The sequence below is a fragment of the Sipha flava genome, unplaced genomic scaffold, assembly GCF_003268045.1.
Source record: "Sipha flava isolate LNK unplaced genomic scaffold, YSA_version1 470_pilon_pilon, whole genome shotgun sequence".
NCBI lineage: Eukaryota > Metazoa > Arthropoda > Insecta > Hemiptera > Aphididae > Sipha > Sipha flava.
Genome location: NW_020273252.1, coordinates 1 through 16,751, shown reverse-complemented (window position 1 = coordinate 16,751; position 16,751 = coordinate 1). Strand labels below are relative to the sequence as shown.

Sequence of the window (16,751 nt, the reverse complement as noted above, 5' to 3'; positions counted from 1 at the left end):
TTCTTTTTGTCATCGACGTCGTGAACGCCGGGAGTCTAAAACACGGTCACTGACGTATTTGGTCAAAAACTCAAAAGTAATAAAATTATTATAAATTAATAAAAAAAAAAAAAAAATTAATATTAATTTAAATGGGATTCAGATACAGAGTATAAAACCATTTGAATCATATTATAATTTAACCAATCATAATCATATAATTTTATAGTATTCATATTTTCTCTAAGATCAATTAAAATTGATTACTAACATATACAATACTAATAATAATTTTATAAGAGTTTAATTTTAGAAATTAATTTTATTTATTTATTAATAGGTATCCTTATTTTTAATTTTATAAATCAAAAGAGAAATATTTAGAGTTGGAGCCATATTTCAATAAAACTCACTGATATGAATTATAAAATAAAAATAAAATTACTAAAATTAAAGTACATCATATTTTTTTTTAACCAAATTCATTTTACAGTAACAGCTTTTGTTAACGAAAAAAAAATGAAATATATTTTGTCTCATATAATACAATTCGTAATAACTTGTATGTTCTTCGGAAAAAAAGAGTTGGTCTTAAATCTGGTTTATCTGGTAATTCTTGTTCCATAAATTGTATGCCCTTACAATTATTAGTGGCAGTTTCTCCAATCCTGACGCGAAACTCATTAGTTATTAGGTCTACTTCATATCTAAAATCATGAATATATTTTAATCACTAAATTTCTGAAAAAAATAACTAGATTTTTTAATAACATTAGATATTTTACGGAATATATTTTACCTTATTGGGACCCGAAATTAATAGCCTTAAAAAACCTTATATACACGCTGAAAATAGATTTTAGGTCATCGACATAAGTGCGTAAATCATAGTGAACATGATTTGCATATAAACCGAAAAACAGATAAAACTATAGCATGAGAAAACTCTCATGTTTATCAAAACATTACCACATAATCGTGCTATATAGGTCTGTAATTTTTATCGTTTTTAGTATTAATGATTTCGATTTTCAAAACTAAACCACACATTTGTGTGGGTAAGATTTCAGTCAATATACAAAAATGGAAATAAATAATACCTAATACTTAAAGAGATAACAATTTGTATACACAAATGTGTGGCTTATTAGGAAATATTAGTACAATCGAATTCTGCTCTATTGCTGAAAGGGATATATAATGCCCATACATGACATATTAAACATAATATGGTTGTTTTGTCAATTGGTTGTTTATTACACGCTAATGGATTTTTCTAGAAATCGCACTCGTCAGGCGATCCACACATATCACGTTTAATTTTATGAGATTTCCGTACAAAATATTTTTCAATGAACATTTTAAGCGCGAGCCCTGAACAAATGCCCCGTTTTGCCTCCCCCTAAATTTAACATTCGATAGGTACGTAATTATATGTATGTGCACGTGTCGATGTTCTTTCGCGAATAAAACAGTCGAATACGTGCGTACATGGGAGTCGACGAATGTCATCGACGTCCGGAGCTGTGCGGCGATCGACCGTGACTGTTTCCCGTATATCGCGTTCGATTTCCGCGAAATACGGTCGGTCGTGCCCAACTGCTCCACAGCAGTTGAAGCTTTCTAGCCAGTTTTCGATAGCGTTTTACCGAGTACCTATTGATATTCCGTATGAAGTTTCTAATGTCGACAAACGTGATTTCGATTGACTCAAGGCGCTTTACAACACTAAAAAGTTCTACATATCGTCGTACTTGTACACCGGTGTTCGAAATCTAGTGGCCTAAGCCAGCCAATTGCAGTGCCGTGTCGGAATAGTGTCCATTGACCGGCGAAGAGTAACGGTTCGACAGCCGCGAATTGTTATTCGATCCGCAAAATCCAACGGCGCCTGCCACTCTGTTGGGCAGCTAAACAAATATTCCGCACCTCATCGTCAATGTATCCGTCCCCAGAATTAACTACCGAATTGTCGAAAGGCTCCAATCGGTGTTCGGTGGTCCTAGGTAGGGAACACGATGTATTGCGCGGGAACGTGGTCGAAACGGGCAACAAAAGAGTGTTCGGGTCACACCCCTCGTTATTTAATGTGCTGTTCGAGCCTAATAATTCAGAAATCATTCTTTGAACCCGCATTGGAAATATCACGTAACTCGCATTCCGATTTTAAGTGCGCGATGAACATTTGAAAAATAGTTTTTCATGCGCTCGACATCGTGTTTTTGTTATTGTTGATGATTTCACCACGGTATCAACAACGATGTTATCACATAAGCGCTCGATATGAATTTAAGTGTGATAAACACTACGGTAAATCAACCGTAGATAACACCAACACCAGATCAAATGTGGCGGATGCATTTCAAAGCGATACGCTTATCGTATGCGCACGCGACTGATGTCGACTGGTTTATGGACATTTTTTTTTTAATTTGACACAAAAATAATCGGTGCAATTGTAGATGAGACTAAAATGCAATTACATTCAGGGTCGGCATAAGGCTAAACGACGCCCGAGGCCAAAATGCCAACTGGCGCCTTTTTCATACAACCCGTAATATCATTATACTTAGAAAAAATGATATATTATGCTCAACTTGTACATCATTTATTATCGTCTAATTTTTAGTCAAGAGTCACGACGGTTCGACGCGATCCCGATTAAACGATAACAAATATTTGGGAATTATAGCAACATACACGATAAAACATTCTAAGCTAAACCATAGTAAATATACTTAAAATATACTTATATTATTTCAATATACGGCTGAACTAAATAACCATAACTATAAGCAATATTTTAATACAAAATTATAGGAATTTTATATTAAAAAAAAAAAAAAAATATTATTGACATAGTGCAAAATTATAAAAAACAATTTTGGCGCCCCCCAAAAAATGGCACCCTAAGCGATCGCCTGAGTCACTTTACCCTCACACCGACCCTGATTACATTATTATTTTCGTCAACATTGACACTCGTTAGCTGCCAACTCATGATTATCGGGGGTTTTTCTTAACTAGCAAGCTAAGTTAGTACTTGTCGAATCAACGAAATCCTGTGTATGCAAATATTTTATGTGGCACAAAATAAAATTACTTACGATTTTGTTGTTACCCACACTTAATCCAATGATGAGATTCCTCATGGAGCCAATTTGTCATGGTAACACACCAAACACACAAATTAAATTTAAATTTAATTAAATATTTAATAATAATAATAAAACAAAAAATTAAAATTAATAACGACAATAATAATTAAAATTGTATAGTATTTTAAAATAACTATATGTTATAATTAACATTATTGTTATTAGAATAATAAAAAGAAAAGTTAAAAGGACCACGAAGACTCCTGAAACCAGAAAAGCTTGTCGATCGCTCGCGGCGGTCGGCACACCGTCAGTGAACGTTTCATGATACATCGCTGTTTCTCAGAACTGTTATTTCAATTAATCAGGCGTCTCGATTGATAATCGAACGTACGATGGCACTATGACAAAGGGGTGTGACGGGTGAGATGGCGGTATCCGTGTGAAACGACAGTGTCAATCTGATGCAGGGGCGGGTTTTATCACTAACCAAGGGAGCGGCTAATGAAGGTTTAAGAATTTAGTTGGTTAGTACTTAGTTGGTTTTTTAAATCTATATAAAATTTTAAATTACAGAATATGTTTTTGAGTCCCTCATAAGTAAGTAATTTTTTTCACAATAATGACAAAGTTTAAACAGTTACATTATTGGTTATTGGTATCAATTTTAATCTGAAACCATTTTAAAATATAGGTAAATACATGTAATTAACAACAAAATTGAGCTATTTATTTATAAAAAATATATATAAAATAGGTACCATATTCATCAATGACCATTGACGATATTTTATTATAATTATTAATATATAATAATACTTTGCTTTGTAAAATAGATAGCTTAGTCCCAAGGAGGGACTAATGCCCCCTTAGCCACCCCCTTAAACCCACCCGTGATATGATGTTCTACAATTTGATACCTCACAGCAGTGGTGCCTAAACTACGGCCTACGGGCCAACTCCGGTCCGCCATCATTGAATATCTGGCCCGCGAAAGTATTCTACATTACAACATTTATTTGCGTAACTGTAATATTTTACATTAACGTAAAAATAAAAATTGAAAAATACATGTTTTTATAGCCCTCGGTAAAAAAAAGTTGTTTTTTATGGCCTGAGGAAAAAAAGTTTGGCCACTACTGCTTCACAGTATTCGGTAATACAATATAACCTTTATGTGCAGAACATAATTATATTAGTGTAAATGTTAGATCACACAGCGCCATGGTGGTGGTTCGGCGCGTTCTTTGCCTACCCTTGTAACTGTAACACTTGCCAGAGGCAATATAACGAACCAATTTTTTCAGTACTATTTGGTAATTTTTATTGTATAATGTTTTTTTTTTTGTTTTTATACTAAATATTTAATTTATAATTTCCTTAAATTTATAATAAAATGGTCAAATGAACACTATTATACTATTGGAATTATGCAAAAAATAATCCTGACATAAAAAACCCAAGTGATCCTTAACATGAAAATCACAATAACATTCAAAACTCGTACATTTCTCTACTAGTACACGAATTACACGATTTACATAAGATTCAGTACCATTCTATAACCTTTTATTGTACCACTGTATTTGATGCAAATACGAGTATATATTTAAATAAAAATGTATGCGGTATAATAGTAAAAAAAAAGTATAAGTATTAATTATTAACTACGGTTAAAACGGTTAAAAGGTAAAAAGGAACTAACGGTTAAAAGTATTAACTTAATTCGACTTGTGTATTTGTGTCTATACGTACGATATGATCGGTGTATACGACAATTGGTTTTGGTATTTTGCTTCAATACTAGGCGGCTGATGTATACATGTAATTATATAAAATGCACATATGAGGTAGTCATAAATATTAAAATCAGCCATCAAGTATTAGATAATGAGATATTGAAACAAAACAGGTAAAAATATAATATTTATAACTAAGGAGAAAAGAGAGAAGTTTAGAGAAATTATTGAAATAAGTCGTAAATTAAAAGCTTAAATAATGTTGATATCGGTGCAATTTCTGGACACGATTTTTTTTCGTTGTAAGAATATAATAGTTCTAATTTTGAACTTTGTGGTTTTTTACTTTTTGAAAACTTTTTAGGGAATATATACTATCTTGTAAGTAGAATAGTTATAATTGAATAAATTAAATTTAAACGAAGAAATTAATAAAATACCAATGTTATGTTTAACTGAAGACATGAAAAAATAATTAATTCCCGAAATTGGAAAAATATCTAAATTTGTTCAAAAACTGAAAGAATTTAAAAGGACAAATAAAGTAAGTGAAAAATGTATTTTATTTCTATGCGATATAATCAGGGCTAAAGTTACAAATTGAGGTATCTTATGCAAACTAATTTTGTGGAAATTTTTAGTTTTTATATTTCCTTCATTCTGGAACACTGAAATTATTTTCAATATTATGATTTTATTAGAAATTAGAAATAATGTTGTTTCAAAAAAATAAAATAATTGTAAAAATCCAATAATACAATAAAAACTATAGAATACCATAGGATTCAAATAATTTTCAGAACTATCTATGCTCCTACTTATGTAAAATAACATATTTATTTAATAAATTTAAATATATTGAATTTTGGTTAGGCAAGCTAAAATATCTTAAATATACCAACAAATAAAAAAAAAAACGCAACAATTTTTTGGATTGAGCATTCCTTTGGCAGGACCCCATAATTGTATGGGGCTCTTTAAAGGTGAACAGTTTGCATTATCCTTACACTGATCTAAAACTTTTCTCTACGAGTACACAAATTACACACGATTCAGTACCATTCTATAACTTTGTATTGTACCACTGTATTTGATGCAGATAACTGTTTTAAATAAAAATTGATGTAGAGTATAATAACTAAGATTTTTTAACCATTTAAATTGTTTACTATTTATCTTTATTAGGCCATATAAAATATTAATATTTGAGAAATAGCATTCACTACTGTAGCTGTTGTCTATGATATTTCTAGTATCATCAAAGATTTGTGTTATATAAATTAGGCGAGTACAGTGTACTCAGTACACACAATGAAAACAATCAACATGAAGGTTCATATTCTTTTTATTCAAAATAATATATGTTTTTATATTTAATATAATTATTAAAATGTATTGATAAAAAAAATACTTGAATAAATGATCATTAAGAGCGATAAATAGTTATTATTGATATTTTAAGTAATTATAATAAAAATAAATAAATATAAATTAAAAAATGATATAGTTTTCGATTATTTAGTAAATTTGCGATCACATTATGGACAGATTGGATCATCCGTGGATTGACCTGGTAGGCGAGCATCATATCGAAACTTAGAATGATACCACTTGGTTGCTTTTCTTTTACGGACTATAACATGTTCCTCAATGATACTGTAAAATATATTTTAATTTTAATTAAATTTAATAATGAGATTATTGTTATTTGTAAATACTATCTATAGATTTCTTTCCTGTTTATAACATAAAATATTACATTTTAAATCCCACTATATTTATAATAAAATTGAACTGCTTATGAAAAAAAATTAGAAAACAAATATTTTTACTCGATTGAAGGAATTAAACAGAAAATTTCTTTGTGAAAATCATACGATAATTATAATTTGTTTTAATTTTTCCATGATAAATCGATTTGATTTATATCTATAACAATAAAGTTTTTTTTCCTCGTGTTCAAAACATTTATATCATTAGTATTAGAAAGATTCAGAATGAGAAAAGTATTGGGACTGACCGATTTTCGGTAGTACCTATGTAATTCGAAGTTTCTAATTCTCATTAAAAATTCGCGATTATAGTTAGCTTAGTCTCTCGGTACAACAACACATAACATATTATTAAATAATTGTCATTGAATTAATAATGTATAGAAATATTTGTTTCTAATAAATTGGTTACCTACCTCTGATCCTTGCAAATATATTTCATATACCACACTGGACAAAATTTGAGGCAGCATTGCGTTGCTGGTCCTTCTTCGATACGCTGTTTGAGTGTTTTTCCAGGTACTGAAAGTAAATACATATATTTTAAAACACTGTAAAATGTGGCTAAAATAAAAATTGAAATTTTTCCCTTTAATCATATCAATAAATTAGGAAAGTGCTTGTAGTGAATTACAAATTATCACTCTGACGCACGTCATGAAAAATTACGTAACCAGTTGACGAGGAGAACATTTACAATTTTTAATCTCTATAACAACAAATATTACACCTCGAAATTCTTGTTGGCATACTAGATTTCAAATCTAAACTTCGAAATATTTGTTTATATCGTAAAATATGGGTGATTATCATTCCTGTCCATTTTTATGTCAAAATGATACAAAAAAATAGTTACTTACCTATTCCGTATTCGTTATTATCGCCGTCATCGTTGTAAACTCCTTTGCATACCGCTCGTAGCATGTCAGCAAGTGAAGAACCACATATACGCACTTGATCATCCCAATCTAATACATAAAAAAAAAAGTATAAATTAATAATTTATAACTAAAAAAAATAGTTACACTTTTAAGAATGAATCTTGATTTTAAAAAATGATGAAAAAGTTTTGTAAAAGTAAAGTAAAAGTTGATCTTGAATTGAAAAGTAAATTCTTAAAACTAATCAGAGTACTAGATATTTAATAGTATAGATGATATATGTTTATTATAAATAATTATGTTACCAAAAACATAGTGAATGTAGTCATTTTCATTAATATCACCGCCGTCAGCTTGCACATAATTAAGGCTTGAAAACAAAACGAAGCACACAGAGAAGATCCTGAAACGTACAATAATTGAATAAGATAAGAGTTATATTATCTTATGAAATGATATACTGTTCAAAAACTGTCAATGATAATTATCGAATTATGGTTATTTTTTATAAATACATATTAAATTTTTTTTTATAGATTCATAGATTCTAAAATCATTTTTTAATCATGATTGCATGTATAAATAACAAAAACTAATAAAAATATAATGAATAAACTATTTAATAAAATTTAAGAAAGAGTGATTTATCTAAAAATGTTCTTATACCATTTCATAGGAAAATCTGGTATCTTACAATAACGAATACTTGAAAACCATCCATACCGAATGAAAATAAAGTGAAAACAAAACCAAAATCATAGCAATGTATGGACAATTTTAAATTAATTTACCATAAACAGTTATTTCATCGATATTATTAATAATTACTAATGAATATTTGTCACTTACATTTTGACTTTCATGATGATTTTGACAGTGGATGCCCTGAAAATAAAAATAAATGATATATTAACTATCGATATTATATAATATGACTATTTCATAAAATATATTATAAACCAGTCATTGAAAGTTTAATTATTTTAACACACTAGAAAAAACTGTTGTTGTGTATTGTTATTTTTTATTTGCATCCCGTGCAATTAATTAATCCTATAGTTCTGTATCAATCATAAAGTGATTTGAATTTTGTATACAACGTTTATATGAATGACTTTTTTTTGATGAAACTTGATCATTTGACGAAAAATATTTCTAAAATATGGTTGAAAATCGTATTTTCTTTTTTTTTTTTTGTGAATAAATGGAAAACGCATGGAGATATACAAAATCATTAAAGCAAAAAGATGGAACCTCATTGATCAAATGTTGAGACACAAAAATTAACTAATTTCTAAAATAATAAAAGGGAAAATTAAAGGAAATGGTGATCGAGGACGTACCAGAATTGCATTTGTTGAACAAATGATTTCCGATGTAAGATTATCAATCTATATTGAATTGTAGAGGTTTGCTGGAAACGTGGAAGATTAGAGAACGAATATCCGGTAGCATCCGAAAACCGCACACTTATAAAATACTCATATATACATTTTTTTTGTTTGAATAAATTATAAATTATTAAGTATACTTAACAAAGGTAAGTATAACCAATTTGAGCTCGAAATCAATAGTTTGCGGTTTTAGGAGTAAACGATTTATCCGACTGCATAAACAATCATAAAGTTCAATACAAAAAAAGAGATAGTGGGATACGATTGATATGAAAGCTGTTGATGTCTTTATAGGGGATGTAAAAAATCGAAACGAGTGGAGATATAGTATCAGGGTGGCCGATGTAAACTATTTGGGAGAAAGACGACGGAGAAGAATATACAATACTATAATAATATTAATAATATAATACTTCTAACAACAACTTATTGTTTAAAAGGTAGTTTATTACAAGATCTTTACAATTTATAAAGTATACACATGCTTTAAGTAAACTAACATCTTAGAGACTAATGCTTTGATTATTGCCATACCACAATAATTATGTATAAACATTACAACATTACATTTTATTATTATTGCATCAGATCCATTTGTTAGAAAGGAAAAAAAATAAATTCTCATTTACTCATTTGTCAAATTATACTTTAGAACAATAAAATAATGACATATATACAATTTTTAAGAATACATTTTTCAATAAACAAATGCAGATATATAATAATATTAATAATAATATTAAATATTATTATATATTTTAAATAATAATATTTAATAATAAATAGTATAATTTCAAAGTCTACTCACGTTTCGTTGTCAATGCAATAGTTGAAGAAACAGTGAAAGACGTTGAAGTTCCAATATGAACGGCTGAATGACACTGGTCAGGTCTATACTACGACTCCTGGTTTATATACGTACGAGGGCAAAGCACAAGATGACCGAAGGACGTTCTTAAGTGAGGGATTATTATGGGTCATAACTCCCCACTACTCTAAGTAAAAAATGTACACCATTTGATTGGTACTTTATGATATAGAGGGAGTGTAGAATTTAAAGTTACAACTAGTTTTAATCTAGAACTCATTATGGTGGGGGCCGGGGTGAGGGAGAGTAGATTGCGTATATTTTTTTGAACAATCACTTATTTAAGATTTTCCCTTTTCTGTCAACATACATTTTGTAAAAACTTTACGTATTCGGTATTACTACTTAGAGTACACAGTATGTTAATGTTTTTCACGTTTGCAATGTTCCTCTACGTTTTTTCTTATGGAGTATTAGATATAAATGATTTCGTAATATTGTGTCATCTTCGTGTCGCTAAGAGCTTCGATATTTATGGATATAAAACGGTCCCTAAAACGGACCTTTTTTTTTACATATTTATATTGTATAGAAACCTTGTATCATATAGTGTAAAGGTGTATTTTGTTAACGTGGAGATCGTGGTGGTTGCGTACAATAGAATACCAGCCAATTTTTTTTTCAATTTCAAATTAATGTCACTAATGTTTACGGCGAGTGCATTGCTACGTAAATCGTCAACTATTTAAACGTCGTTACACATAATAGGTACATTACTATGAAGGTTTTACTAATGTAACCAGTAATCATACGCTACACAGTCGAGACTCTGGTGATAGGTACTGGTAGCCGAAGATAATGTATGGCGTTTTAACAATTTCCTTCTGGTGTAATTATTAGTACGGCTGACGAATATTTAGGTGCGTAAGTGTATCAATACACGATACTTGTACGATACGGATTATGAATAGGTATTGAAAATTCATTACAATATTAATACTACGAAGCGCTTTCAAACATTACAACATATACCAATCTATTGTTTGCCTCTTTCTAATGCCATTCCACTATAACTATTATATACGTATAGTATATTATAAATTTTGTGTTACATATTAAATAATTTATTGGTACCTATTCTAACTTACGTTTACTCTGACTGATACTAATACATAGTCTAACTTTTATATACGTACTCTTTAAGTTTGATGTACAAAACCGGTATTTTGTCGGTAGTCTCTAATTCTCTGACCGTCATACACTCTTCAGTATTAAAGATTACTCTTCACAACAAATTAAAATTAAAAGAAGTATACTATTGCAAGAAAATTATATTTTTTTAATAAAATCAAAAATATAAACAATTAATCAATCAGGTCTGTCTGACACAGCTCTGTAGTTAGGTAAGAAATATAATTTGAATAAACGTAACAATTAAAATAACTCATAAGTATCCATAATAGAAGTAGTCGATCACTACATAACAACCTCCGTATACCCTCCAATACACCACTGGTTTTTCTTAATATTAAATTACCCAAAGTTCCAACATTTTGGTTTCTAATAAATATAAAATTATTAAAACCAATATGGCAATTAATCAAGGCATATGTTTTCTTGCCAATATCGACTGACCAATAAAATACGTGCATGCATGTAATCATACTTTACATATTTAAATATTAGTGTTTAAATAATTATTATTATATTTTGTATTTGAAAATATTAAATAGAATATTTTAAATTTTAAATTTTAAATGTTGTTGACAAAAAGTATTCATTACGATAATATTTCCCGTGTATCGTATATCTATTTGACTAATTATATTTTATAGTATCGTAGTATGGCGACACCCTGAATCCCAGTATCTCACATACACACATACTCTAACACTCGTTATTCGTTAATAATTGTTAAAATTAATTTATTAAGTTAGTCACTAGTCACTACACACTAGAAATTAAAGTAATTTTGGAACACTTAGGAATCGTCCTTGTACGAGGAAGTCGGTTGCATTTCGGTTCATGATTTTATTTTGGAACACAACCAACGGACAATAATCACAATGGCGATTGCAATTTTTATAAGGTATACTCCTGTTGTTGTACACATTTATATAATTGAATTTTTATACATCAATTCATCATGATCAATATATAATAAAACAGCTTTTGTTATCTCGTAATATCCATCAGTCTAAAGGACCCTATACGCTATAAGTACGTTATACCCTATACGGAGGTATAGCCTAATATATATAACCGAGAAATATCATTAATTAATTGGTCGTATAGTTTCAATATCTACGTTTCATATACTCCGGAACTAGTATTTCGGTATCGATAACATATTACAAAAAAGTAGAAAAATATGTTACACGTTCAGTATAAATCATGCAATCACGTTTTAACCTTGTTCTTGAAATTGATCCCCCAAAGTATTGTGATTTCTTTTTTAAATCTATGATATTATTTTGTAAGTAAATTTTTAGAATTTGCTAGTCTAAACTTTCAGCGTGAAACCAAATAATTAAAATTTGGACCAACTTCACAAAGTTCATCTGATATTACTTAAAATTTTGAAATTAGTACCAAACGAAAGCTAGTGATTGGTAAGAGTTTTCAAGTCATTCAGTTGGATGCTATAAACTTTTGGACTTGAGAAGTTGGTACACTCAAAAAATAAAGAAATGTATTCACATCACTATTTTTTATTCTAATAAATACACTAATATATAGAGATATATAAAATTAGTAACCATGGTGTGTAGCAATATAGATCTTATCGGTGAACTGTGATGTCTTTACGGTGAATGGTCAAAAGATCGGCATCATTGGATAATTGCTATGATGGTAAGTGGTTACAATTGGGTTTACTTGAAAATTTGCAACACCTCCCCCAATACATACTTCTATTAACATGATATAAAAATAAATAAACCTTTTTCAGTAGAAATATTTTTATTGGTACACAATAAATACGTTAGATTCTATACAAAAAAAATTATTATTCAGCGATTTCAAGATAAAAATTACAATACGATAATTATCCAAGTAAAAATATTAAGTAAAATTATGACTTATTGAACTTTTATCAATCCATTAATTACAAAAATTTGCCTACATTCAAATAAGTATTGTTTGAGTTTTTTTTTTAGATGTATTTCTTATTTTATTATATATTCATCGAATATTCTCGGTACATGTCCATGACTCATTGGAGACGCTGTCAAATTAACAGCTGAATATATTTTTTTAATAACATAATAGAAGTTCTTTTTCCAGGGGTTATTCGAATAGAAAATAATACCGTCAGCAATTGTTGATTAGTTGTATCGCACATATATTTTTATATCTGTATACTTATGCACTTAAATATTCGTCTGCCGTGATAATTAGACCAGACAAAGGTTACGACGCCACACATTATCTGTAGCTACCCGTACCTGTCACGCTTGTCTCGACTGTTTAGTGTGAGATACGTGTCCGGATAGGTATCTAAAAACTCTATAGAAATATATTTTGTGTTACGACCAGCGGTGGATTGGTCTACCAAAATACCGGGAAAGTTCCCGGTGGGCTGGAAGTCGTATTATAACATTGGAGCAATGTACTTGGATTAAAAATTATTATATAAAAATAATTTATTTAAGTATATTGTATTTAATTGTAAGATTGTGATAACAACCACAGATAGTTTACAGCGTAAACGTGATTTAAACAGTTCTACAAGTATTTAATCCATGATAAAGGAGACATTATGGAAAATTATTATTATTGGATGGTGGGCTGGTCATATGGTAATTTTCCGAGCCGAAATGTTAGCCAATCCGCCGCTGGTTACGAAACCTAAATGGTCAACGACTTAGGAATGCATTCATCTAAATCAGTAAAGACAATAGTTTTATGCAGTTACAATACGAAAAAAAAATTCACACATTATACCTACATAAAAAACAGAGCTATACTTATAGTAAAGTTATACGTCATTTATATATATATATATATATATATATATATATATATATATATATATACGTCATGTAATATAACAATATAAATGTAATTCTGTAACATATCGGACATTGAAATAGTTCGTCGCAACTAATTTCAAACAATACCAGACATATATTCCACTATTGCATTATTTATATAAATAATTAGTACTAATATCAATTTTCTTTTTTTTTTTTTTGCATTCATAAAGTAGGTAATTGGTAAAATTAAGATTTAATTTTAAAACGAAAAACGAAAAAAAAAAATTGTACAAACTTATCAAATTTTCTTATCAAAGTAATTTTAAGTTCATAGGCAATTGTGTGTGTATTTGTATATGCGTGTAATTGCTTATATTTGTGTATACGGGAAGAGTATTATTCTATACGGTTTTTTTATTTTTTTTTTTTACAAGATTTCGTGTTAAAAGAACTAGTTTTCGTTTATAATAATATTATGCACCTTTTAATTTTTAAAATGTTTTAGAACTTCTTTTATAGGCATTAAATAAGATAGTGCAATTATTTTGTAAATGTTTCTCGTAAACGAAATATTTTTGGTCGTTGATTCAGCTTGTATTTCCAAAATTATGGAAATTATACATGCGTAGGATGAGCACTATACAATTTCTTATTGTATATTTTACGAAAACATTGTGCTGCATTTGTCGTTCAAACGTTTAATAAATTAATAAAGTATTTTGTCAAATATGTGTTTACTTGATAATTTTGGGTCCTTTCTTAACAAAACTTGTAGGTGTATTTAATAAATTATCATGTATAAATAATTAATTAACAAACAACATAAAATTAAAAACAAATTAAACATCAATTTAAATTTGCATTTGATATTGTGGTATATTAGTTTAAATTAATATGGTTTCCTTGTATTTGGTTTTTTTTTTCTCATATAGCTTCAATTATTTATAATTTGTACTTGGTAGTCTATTGTAGTTGGTATATTATCATTATTGTTTTTGCAAGGATATTTACAATATTTTAATTCATTTTTTCTATTTGAAATCATAATTTATTTTTTGACAAATATTTTAGAATAAATAACATTTAATCAGACCAAAATTAGTTAAAATATTGGACCTGCACTCTTAGACATAAATATTTAGGCCCTATTTACAACCTTTAGCAAATTGGATGCCCATGTACACCCGATATCCCCGTACGCATGTCTATGAATACTTTAATAGTATTATAATACAACTAAGTATTAAAACTTTTGTAGTATTTTCATACAAATCATGCTATGGAGAATGAAAAAAAATAATTGAAAATTGAAAATAACTTAATAAATATTTGAGTCTTTCTATCATCAAATTTATAAAACATTTGTGTGTGAAGATTGAACTTTCTTGATCAGTTATTTTATTACTTCAATGGTAGTCATTATATATTTTTCTATACTATTTTTGATACACGATTGGAAAAATATAAAATTATAGTTAACAGATACTAGAATTATAAGACTATATAATACCTTTATAGCTATTATAATAATATTGTGGATAAAAATAGAAAGTATTCTTTTATAAAGGTTTCATGTTTCTATGATATGAATAATTATTTATTATGTGTAAAAAGTTAATTTGACTCAATGTCTTACACATACTTACAAATGATATTGATAAATCGTGTAAATACCTATGTTATACGCTTTTTTCTTCAATATATAAATGCATATCAAATGTACGTCTGTATATTATAGAACTTCTTCATTATTAAAATATTTTATTTTTGGGTACCAGATATAGATATCTATTACATACCTCTCAGAACATTGAAATTATCTGTTTTACCTAAAGTGTTGTAGTATAAAAATGTTTTAATTCGTACAAGTTAAAATATATTTAAATTTATTACCTATATATTCCTTATATTTTGCAATGATTGATTTGATTCAGAAAGTCAAGGCCAATGATCAAGCTAAGTCAAGAGAAGTATTGATGTACTATAATAGGTAGTTTATACAATATGACATGATGTTTATGCGTCGTATATTCTTTAAAATTGTTATTTATATTTGATTTGTATTTTTTTTTATGTGCTAACTGTTGCAAGGTACAAGTATCTTTTTGAAACAACATTAATAATATTAACAGTAATCGTATGATGAAATAATATTATCTCTCTAACACGTATACCCTTTTGAAAACATTAGAACGAGTTGTTAATAAAGGTAGTAATAAATTATTTAATATGTAACACAATATAATAGTTATTATAAGAAACTAGCATTCGCAAGAGGCAAACTACAGATAGGTAGATGTTATAGTACACTGTTTATGAGCGCTTTGTGATATTAATATTATCCGATATTATCAATATCTATTTGTAACCTGTATCGTACAAGTATTGTACATCGGTACGCTCACGCACTTAAATATTTTACAACCGTGATAATTAGAATAAAAGAAAATTGGTAAGACGCCACACACTATCTGTAACTACCAGTACCTGTCACCAGTGTCTCGACAGTTTATTATAAGATAATGGTTATGTACATAAAACCTTCATTGTAATGTATTGTGTGTAATAATGTTTAAATAGTTGACGATTTATGTAGGAATGCACTCGTCGTAATCATTCGTGACCAGTGGTCGAATTGGGAAAAAATTGAGTCACTAATTGACCGATTGTAATTTCGGCTAACATAGGCTGGGCACTGATAAGGGATAATACTAGCGGAGCATAACGTGTTAATAAACGAATATCAAAAATTGTTTTATATTATAAATCGTAATATACGTTATAAAATTGACGTAAATTGTATTCCTCAATTATTTTGTACATTAGTTAAGGTGAACGTGGTATCCCCCTGTTCCAGTTAAAAATTATAATTGGAGTCCGTAAAAAAAAGAGGAGCTCCGTCCCCCTATGCGTCTCCCTAATTCAAGAACTACTAATAACAATACTATACATTAGTAATGCTCTCATACGCATAAACTACACACACCCATGCATAAATTGTAAGACGAGTTCTGTCGAGATCTCTTTAGTACCGTAAGAAATCAACAAAGAGTACATTCGGGGACCTGCGTAATCGATCCTTGTCCGTTATCTGTGTTTAACA

The 16,751-nt window shown here is 28.8% G+C and overlaps 1 protein-coding gene across 1 annotated transcript; it reads right to left on the bottom strand.

Moving 5' to 3' along the window:
* Positions 1–6,330: 6,330 nt before the first annotated feature.
* LOC112689811 lies at positions 6,331–9,727 on the bottom strand. Its single transcript, XM_025563673.1, has 6 exons — positions 9,672–9,727; positions 8,319–8,354; positions 7,775–7,872; positions 7,449–7,556; positions 7,005–7,110; positions 6,331–6,472 (listed from the first exon to the last, which is right to left on the bottom strand). The coding sequence occupies exons 2-6, from the start codon at positions 8,330–8,332 to the stop codon at positions 6,355–6,357; spliced, it is 444 nt and encodes a 147-aa protein (XP_025419458.1). The 5' UTR covers positions 8,333–8,354; positions 9,672–9,727; the 3' UTR covers positions 6,331–6,354.
* Between the last annotated feature and the right edge of the window lie 7,024 nt (positions 9,728–16,751).

What these genes read in the sequence shown, in the direction of transcription:
- LOC112689811 (XM_025563673.1), bottom strand. An exon ending in TAATAACGAATACGGAATAG is followed by an intron (nt 7,111 to 7,448) that starts GTAAGTAACTAT and finishes ATTTACTTTCAG; the next exon opens with TACCTGGAAAAACACTCAAA. An exon ending in TATATTTGCAAGGATCAGAG is followed by an intron (nt 6,473 to 7,004) that starts GTAGGTAACCAA and finishes TATATTTTACAG; the next exon opens with TATCATTGAGGAACATGTTA.